The 9257-nt window shown below is 43.9% G+C and overlaps 2 protein-coding genes across 4 annotated transcripts in view; both read left to right on the top strand.

Annotated features, from left to right (window-relative positions):
• The window catches only part of LOC146511897 (uncharacterized), a 146872-nt gene extending 138005 nt beyond the window's left edge, over window positions 1-8867 (top strand). For both annotated transcript variants that reach the window (XM_085171713.1, XM_085171712.1), the window contains exons 2-3: window positions 6151-7755; window positions 8210-8867. In XM_085171713.1, the coding sequence (XP_085027839.1) occupies window positions 6151-7755; window positions 8210-8695 (2091 nt within the window). In that variant the 3' untranslated portion in view covers window positions 8696-8867. The remainder of the gene's footprint in view (window positions 1-6150; window positions 7756-8209) is intronic.
• Window positions 1150-9257, top strand: part of LOC146511895 (uncharacterized) — a 61410-nt gene continuing 53302 nt past the window's right edge. For both annotated transcript variants that reach the window (XM_085171684.1, XM_085171685.1), the window contains exon 1: window positions 1150-1507. The gene's annotated coding sequence lies outside the window, so the exon portion shown is untranslated. The remainder of the gene's footprint in view (window positions 1508-9257) is intronic.

Genomic DNA, 9257 nt, shown 5'->3' with positions numbered 1-9257 from the left:
AGCTGCAGTTTCAGCTGCGCGTGCTAACACATACACCTTCCTGTTATCACATCAAATAGAAATGAGGCTGTAGAGGTTTGGTGCATGCAGAAAAACAGCTGCAGGGACAATGAAAAGACTTTTCTGCTCCAACTTCTCCCAGCATGCTGAGCTAATGATTAGTTGGTGTTTTTCTCCAAACACTCTCTCACTCTTCTCCCAACGTGTTCACAATAAACTGTGAACAGACACCGAGGAGAGCAGCAGAAGACCTCATTCAGGAGCTAAACTCAACATGAACTGAACTCACAGTAAAGTTAGCTCGGTGCTTACCTTTAGATGAGCCCACAAACCGAGAGAAACTCCGTGATGAAGCTGGAACTCTTTCCAAACACAGGAAACAGATCAGGGAGCAGAGACCCACGTGGTTCACGCTGATCTCAGCTACGATCCAGGAGACAAGGGTGGGCAGATCGATGCAGATATCGATCAGGACGTTGGTAGTGGTTTATGATCGATACTTTAGTTTGTGTCTCTCCTCTAAGTTCACTACTTTACTCCCGTTTCATGAAAAAGCAGCTCTCTCTGCTCGACTCCTCTCCTGCACACACACTTTGCTCCGCCCCTTTTTCTGCTCCACTGTGATTCGTTCGTGTGACACAGCTGAGCCGAGAAAACGCTGTCGCTACCCGAACCGTACCGGAAACCCGATCGGTACCCCGCATGCGCAAATCTTTCGTCACTTCCTCTCTTTGCCAACATTGCGACATTCAATATATTTGAATGACACGGTTAGCGCCCATTTAGCTCTTAGCATTTCTCAACAGCTCTGCCTCCTTTTTGACTACCGGGTCATTTAAACAATGGATAATCCGTATACAAACAAATTCATGCTTTTCTCCTCAACAGAGAGCGTCCCCCGATTGAACAACAGCGCTATAAAATAAGAAGAATGGCGCCTAATTACAGAGCAGGGGGCTAGACCGTCCCATTTCACAAGCCTACAAGCCTCGCACTTCTGGCCTCAGCGGTCTTTGAGTACGCGGCCCTGGAGGACCGTTAAGGCTGCAGACCTTGAATTGGGATACAACCTAATGTCACAGCCTACTGTCATGGCGGGAGGGGGCGTGGCCCTCTACCCGTGACATCACGCTCCAAAGCCCTATAGGAGGTCCGCAAAAAACGTGTGCTGAGACACGTGACCGCACAGCTACAAACCACAGCAGAGCAGGAAGAAGGGGGCGGGGCAAAGTGTGTGCGCGCAGGAGAGGAGCAGAGAGAGCTGCTTATACGTGAAACGGGAGTAAAGCGTTGAACTTAGAGGAGAGAAACGAACTAAAATATCGATTATATACCACTACCAACGTTTGGATCGATATCTGCATCGATCTGCCCACCCTTGTCTCCTGGATCGTAGCTGCGATCAGCGTGAACCACGTGGGTCTCTGCTCCCTGATCTGTTTCCTGTGTTTGGAAAGAGTTCCAGCTTCATCACGGAGTTTCTCTCGGTTTGTGGGCTCATCTAAAGGTAAGCACCGAGCTAACTTTACTGTGAGTTCAGTTCATGTTGAGTTTAGCTCCTGAATGAGGTCTTCTGCTGCTCTCCTCGGTGTCTGTTCACAGTTTATTGTGAACACGTTGAAAGAAGAGTGAGAGAGTGTTTGGAGAAAAACGCCAACTAATCATTAGCTCAGCATGCTGGGAGAAGTTGGAGCAGAAAAGTCTTTTCATTGTCCCTGCAGCTGTTTTTCTGCATGCACCAAACCTCTACAGCCTCATTTCTATTTGAAGTGATAACAGGAAGGTGTATGTGTTAGCACGCGCAGCTGAAACTGCAGCTGCTAGAACACACTTGTTCATTATCTGCTCAGTCAATAACATTCATCCATTTCACAGACACATTACAGACATGTGTCCTTTATCAGGCTTTTTTCGTCTATAATTTGAATTTCTGTCTATAATTTGTCAAATGCATCTTTCCCGGATGATTTAAAGTCATTTTGAGTCAACGTTCAAGTTGCATCTTGATGCATACTCGTTCTCTTCATTTGGAGTTTTCACAGTTTCACAGTTACTATTCCTAAAAGTAAAGAGGGCGTCCATCTTCCAAATCAAAACTGTAAATATGATGGCTTTAAATTCAATCCTGGGACACGTCCCTCTCACGTTCTTGTCTCACTGTCATGTTACTGTTTTGTGTCCCAGCTGATCAGCAGGAGGAGAAGAGTTTGACAGAGCACCAGGTGAACATTTTCAGCCCTTTGGACTCAGCTCAGCTGCTACAGTGGAAATAAATGTCATCAACACAAAAGGTGAAGAACATATCACTTTTATCAGAATCAAGAAACTTTATTTATCCTCAAGGGGCAATTAACAAACAACCAAGCAGCATACGTTGAAGATAAGGACAATAAGAACAGGCAATAGAAGTGAAATAATAACTACACAGAATATACAGTATATACAGTTTTAAAAATTAAAGTGACTGAAAGGTGAATAAATAACAGTAAGTGACAGTTTTTATTGAAACTGTGTGCACTTCATCAGCTGGTGCTTGTTTGTCAAGATTGAAGAAGTTTCAAGAAGAGGCTTATTGACGTTTTGTATGGTGATACCCAGGCTGAAACGAAATACAGTTTCTCTCTTTTTTTTTTCCTTTTTTGCCTGTCCCATTTGGTTCTTTTGCCATCAGAATTATTGTCTGAAGACAAAGAAAGATGCCCAACGGATTTACTTTACCAAATGGACCATCCCGGCCTTGCTGTATTAGTCTTTTTGATTCACCTTTGCTTTTGTTGTTTATTTTATTTTCACTTGCTTGTTGGTTTCGGTTCGGTACGCATATGTATCAAACAATACAACATTTTTAATTTATTTTATCAACTTTTCTTCTGACCATGCTGTCTGTGTTGAGCGCTCAGTGGATCTGCGCTGGACAGTGCAGCCTAGGCGGAGTAGTCGAACACAGATTCACTGAGCGCAGCACAAGCTAGCGAGACAGAAGTTAAGCTCTCCTTGCAACATGGCAAATTGAACCTCCCCCACCCTCATTCAGATCTGGCGTTTGGAACTATTTTGGTTTTCATGTGACGTATGACCCTGAAGGTAAGCGCGTCATGGACTAAAGTAAAACAGTATGTTGGATGTGCCACGGAATGCTCAATTACATTGGTGGGAACTAGTGTGTTAGCGCAGTTAGCTCGTTAACGTGTTGGCCGTCCAGCCCCACACGGGGCGATCCGCGGTAGCTCGATAACGGAGATTTGCCGTGTTGTGGCGTTAACCTCATTTCAGATTAATGCTGACAGCACTAGTGGGAACACAACGAATATGACTGCACATTTACTCCGACATCATCCTAGTGCAAAGACAAGTGGAAGCAGACAAAAACAACAAGCACGCATACAAACTTTACCCGAGTCATTTAGACAGCCGTTAGCACATGATTCTCCTTATGGGGACCTGATATGTTTAATCTGCTGCTGAGAATATAGCCCAGAAGAAAGGTATAGTATAGCTTTTATTTTGGAAAGAGCCATTTCTCTGTAATAAACTCTCTTTTCCAAAGATGAGTGATTCCTTAATCAGATACAGGGCTCGCAAAATCGCTAGCCCAACGTCCCGGGGCTAGCGATTTTTCCAGTCGGGCTGCCCTGCCCTGCCCGTCGGCCTATTGTAGGAAGGAAAAATATATGTCAATGCTTTTGCATTCTTTCGGAAATGTAGCTGGGTAATTATGTCATTGGCATCGGTGAGCCACTGTCAATATGTGACATATTGAAATCGCGTTTGAATTTGCGCTTGTTTTTTGCTTTCACTTTGCAATCGCGCGAACTGTGTATAGAGAGCGACAGCACTGATTGGTGAGTGATGATAATTTGCGCACCAATTCCTCTGACATCATCTTACCAATTGTTAGCTTACTATGCAAACATGACAAGTGAAATCTCCCGCAGCTTAAACATGTGAGAGGTTGATCGTGCAGAGAATCGTCCCACCCTGCCTCAAAACCTCAATCATCATCCCCATCGCTAAGAAGACGGCTGTAGACAGTCCAAATGACTACAGGCCTGTTGTACTTACGCCTGTAGTGATGAAGTGCTTTGAGAGACTGGTCTTTCAGCACATCAGGGCCGGTCTTCCTTCCACTCTGGACCCCCATCAATTTGCCTACAGGACAAATCGATCCACCGAGGACGCCATCACCATAGCGCTCCACACTGCGCTGAGTCACCTGGAGCACTGAGGAAGCTATGTGAGAATGCTCTTCCTGGACTTCAGCTCAGCATTCAATCACATCATCCCGGAGATCCTGGTCCAGAAACTCTCACCTGGGACTCTCCACCCCCATCTGCCTCTGGATCAAGGACTTCCTGACAAATAGACCACAGTCTGTTAGACTCGGCCCCCACCTGTCCAGCACCATCACACTCCGTACCGGGTCTCCACAATGATGTGTTCTGAGTCCCCTCTTGTTTACGCTCTACACATCCGACTGCTCCCCTACCCATCTCTCAAACACCATCATAAAGTTCGCGGATGACACCACAGTGGTTGGACTCATCTCAAGGGGGGATGAGTCGGACTACAGAGATGAGGTTAACAGATTGACTGAGTGGTGTTCAGTTAACAACCTCCAACTGAACACCACGAAAGCTAAAGAACTTATTTTGGACTTCAGGAAGGGCAGAGCAGACCCGGCCCCACTCTACATTCATGGGAACTGTGTGGAGAGGGTACACTCCATGAGGTTTCTGGGCGTGCAGATCTCTGTTGATCTCTCCTGGACTGCAAATACCACGGCGGTGGTAAAAAAGGCCCAGCAGTGTCTCCATTTTTTGAGAGTGCTCAGGAGGAACAACCTGGAGGAGAGGCTGCTGGTGACATTCTATAGAGCCACCATAGAGAGCATCCTAACCTACGGCATAACAACATGGTATGCAGGGTGCTCAGCTGCAGACAGGAAAGTACTGCAGAGGGTCATCAACACAGCCCAGAAGATCACTGGCTGCTCTCTGCCCAGTCTGGAGGCCATTGCAAACTCTCGGTACCTCAGCAGAGCTGGCAATATAATTAAGGACTACTCTCACCCCAGTAATCAACTGTTTGAACTATTACCGTCAGGCCGACGGTACAGGTCACATAAAACCAGGACAAACAGATTCAGGGATAGCTTCTTTCCCAGAGCTATCACCGTAGTAAATAAGCACAAAACAATTGAACCTGCTTAACTATACTTGCCATTGTCACTATATTATGCTGCTATTCATACTATCATTATATTATGCTGCTATCCTGTATATATCGTACTTATTATTGTCTGAGTACTTCGGTTGTTTTATTGTACTTTTTATATTTTACATTTATATTTATTATTGCATTTTGCACCAAAGGAGTGGCACTCCAATTTCGTTGTACTGTGTACAATGACAATAAAGGCTATTCTTCTATTCTATTCTAATACAACAGCTTCTTGCCATTTTTGTTTCTTTTTATCGCTGTGTGACTGTTTTCATGTGAAAGCCTGCGTGCGCTAGTACCGCTTGCCATGCGTTCCCAGAATCCTTTGCGGTTTGCTGGAATGCCAAGACAACTCTACTACAATGGCAAGAGCAAGACGCAAGTCACCAGAGCTGTGATGAGCGCTGTTCCTGACGCTTGAACCCCAGTCACTCTCAGTTAGCTCACCTGTAGCACTGCTCTTTATTGTGGTTAGAATAGAATAGAAAAGAATTCAACTTTATTGTCATTGCACATGTCACAAGTAGGGCTGCCACGATTAGTCGACTAGTCACGATTACATCGTGTTCAATTACATCATTGTCAACGACTAATTTAATAGTCGACGAGTCGTTTGAAGTTTTGTAAGATCCCAAATGAGTATAATAACTGAGGGGTGACTGTGATGGCAGGGGGATATGTTTGCATGTGGGGCTGTGCACACGTCATCACAGATCATCTGCCTTAAAGGTGTGAATAAAGGTTTCCTCAGCCAGGACACGTGAGGACATGATATCCCATACCATGTGTGTTGTACCGAGTGTATTGACTGAAAAGGAACTACTTCAACCTTTGGTTTAAAACTACTATTAGTGGAGGAAGTTTGAAGGTTGAGTTTGTTCCACGACTGCATTTCACTCACTGCCTCTGTTTGTATCTCTGTCACTGCAGGACCAACATGGAGCGAGAAGTCAGCGCTCTAAGGAGGCCAACAAACCTCACAGAAGAAAGGAAGAGAAAAAATACAGCTGTGATGAGTGTGGGAAGAATTTTATTCATCTTGGAAACTTTAAAGCACACCAACTTGTCCACAGTGGAGTTAAGCCATATAATTGCAATGAATGTGGAAAGTCTTTTACCCGGGCTGGAAGCTTAAAAGCACACCAACTTCTTCACAGTGAAGTTAAGCCGTATAGTTGTGATGAGTGTGGAAAGTCGTTTGCCCTTTCTCAAAACTTAAAAACTCACCAGCTCATCCACAGTGGAGTTAAAGCGTACAGCTGTGACTTCTGTGGACAGTCTTTTCACCGTCCTGACAGCTTAAAAAGACACCAACTCATACACAGTGGAGTTAAAGCATACAGCTGTGAGTTGTGTGGAAAGTCTTTTGCGCAGAGTGCATACTTAAAAACACACCAACTCATCCACAGTGGAGTTAAAGCGTACAGCTGTGAGTTGTGTGGAAAGTCTTTTACGCAGAGTGCATACTTAAAACAACATCAACTCATCCACAGCAGAGTTAAAGGGTACAGCTGTGAGTTGTGTGGAAAGTCTTTTAACCAGGCTGGAAGCTTAAAATCACACCAACTCACCCACAGCAGAGTTAAAGCGTACAGCTGTGAGTTGTGTGGAAAGTCTTTTACCCATGCTGGAAGCTTTAAAACACACCAACTCATCCACAGTGGAGTTAAAGCATACAGCTGTGAGTTGTGTGGAAAGTCTTTTACCCAGGCTAGAAGCTTAAAATCACACCAACTTGTTCACAGTGGAGTTAAGCCGCATAGTTGTGATGAATGTGGAAAGTCTTTTACCCAGGTTGGAAGCTTAAAAAAACACCAACTGATCCACAGTGGAATTAAAGCATACAGCTGTGACTTCTGCGGACAGGCTTTTCACCATCCTGAAAGCTTAAAAAGACACCAACTCATACACAGTGGAGTTAAAGCATACAGCTGTGAGTTGTGTGGAAAGTCTTTTAGTATTTATCAAAATTTCAAAAGACACCAACTCATCCACAGTGGAGTTAAAGCGTACAGCTGTGAGTTGTGTGGAAAGTCTTTTACGTTTTCTCAAAGCTTAAAAACACACCAACTTGTCCACAGTGGAGTTAAAGCGTACAGCTGTGACTTGTGTGGAAAGTCTTTCACCCAGGCTGGAAGCTTAAAAAAACACCAACTCATCCACAGTGCAGTTAAAGCGTACAGCTGTGATCAGTGTGATAAAGCTTTTACTCAAAGTTGCTACTTAGAGCGTCATCAAGTTACCCACTCCGGATTTAAGGCGTACAGCTGTCACATTTGTGGAAAAACTTTCCGCTGGCTAGTCAGCCGAGACATTCACCTACGTATTCACACAAAAAAGGATGTTTGCTGCTGTGATCAGTGTGGCAAAATTTTTGTGACATACAAAAACTTGGAACGCCACATGCTTACCCACACTGGGAAGAGACCTTATAAATGTGACCTGTGTGAGAAGACTTTTAAATCTCCACGTTACCTCAAATCACACCAAAAGATTCACACCAGAGAGAAACTCTACAAGTGCAGTTACTGTGAGGTATGCATTTTTCTTTTTACAGTTGCAGTCATTTTGAAGTATTATGTGAATGAAGTTTAATTTCAAAACTAAGTGAGACATGAAAACTTCACATACAGAATATTCAGTCAAATCTGACACAATTCTCCTGAAACTTTCCTGATGTTGGAAAAATGTAAAGTTTTAAAAGCTTCTCTCATTTCAACATTCACACTCCAATAGATGCATCGGAGAGCAGCTTGAGGTTAGTATCTTGTTGCTGAGTAGAGCATCCAGGAGTTTAACCACCAATCTTCCCAATAAGTAGATTACCTACAAATTAAGAGTCATTGTAAGCCAGTAAGTTGAGTGTTATAATGTAAATAGTAAAATGTAATTGGATGCTGGCACAGATGCTCTTTATTTCAGGCGGTGTTCAAGATAAAAATGTTGAAGGAATTGCCTGACCTTCACTGTCTTTTATGTCTTTGTTTAGAAGCAGAGCGACACAGATGGATCCAGTTCTCAACCCTGTCGTCACTGTGGTGGTGAGAAGACGTTCAATCAGCAAGAGAGCCTAAAACGACATCAACACAGACACACTGGAGACAAAATGAACTACTGCAAAGAATGTGGGAGAGGCTTCCCCACACCAAGTGAATTAAGACAACATGAACTCTGTCACAGTGACGTTAAAAAGCAAGTCTGTGGGTCATCCTTAATCACTGCGGATCATCTTGAAGTGCATAAACGATCCCACGCTGTAAATAAACAGTTTCACTGTTACCAATGTGCAAAAACATTCACTTCATTATCTGCTCTGTGCAAACATCAGCGTCATCATGCAGAACCGAAATCATTGGATCATAATGAATCTGATGAGACAGAAAGATCCTCTTCTGGTTTCAGGGTCAGACTTAAAAACCTTGAGATCAGGCTCCACAGAGTTCAGATGGAGTCTCCTGTAAAGAGTGTCAGCTGATGTCACACTTGGATCTGATTTCTCGACTTTCTGGGATTTAGAAAGTTCGAAAGATATTGATAAGAACATTTTTTTTTTTTTCCTTTAGAGAATTTTACAATGATATAGTAGTCATTTCTCCAAGGTGGCGCCTGTGTGTGCGGCTTAACTTTATTTAAATTTATATATATATTTATATATATAATATAATATACGTATATATTTTGCAAAGTACGAGACTTAGAATCAAAGTCCGAGTCACAAACTCTCAAGATCCCCCCCAAAGACACTTTACACTTTACAACATTTTTTTCTGTGATAGATTATTGCTCAATAATGTTGATTTGAGGGTTAAGCTCACGAGAGCCAATGCCGCTTTTAGCCTTATGGCGCCTCAAAATGCCAATTACCGTCTGAATATTCTAGGTCGCCTACAGCCACCTTTGCTTCTGCCTTTGCGTCACCTGGTCCAGCCTCTAGGTCTGGGTCTGCAGTCAACCGGCCACGTTCCAGGCTATGGGTCGGGCGCCATGGCCATCATGGGCGGCCCCCAGACCCCCTTCGCCTGAGTCGCCACCGCTGG

This window comes from Neolamprologus multifasciatus, chromosome 9 (genome assembly GCF_963576455.1).
Source record: "Neolamprologus multifasciatus chromosome 9, fNeoMul1.2, whole genome shotgun sequence".
Taxonomy (NCBI): Eukaryota; Metazoa; Chordata; class Actinopteri; order Cichliformes; family Cichlidae; genus Neolamprologus; species Neolamprologus multifasciatus.
This window is presented reverse-complemented; position numbering and strand designations above follow the sequence as displayed.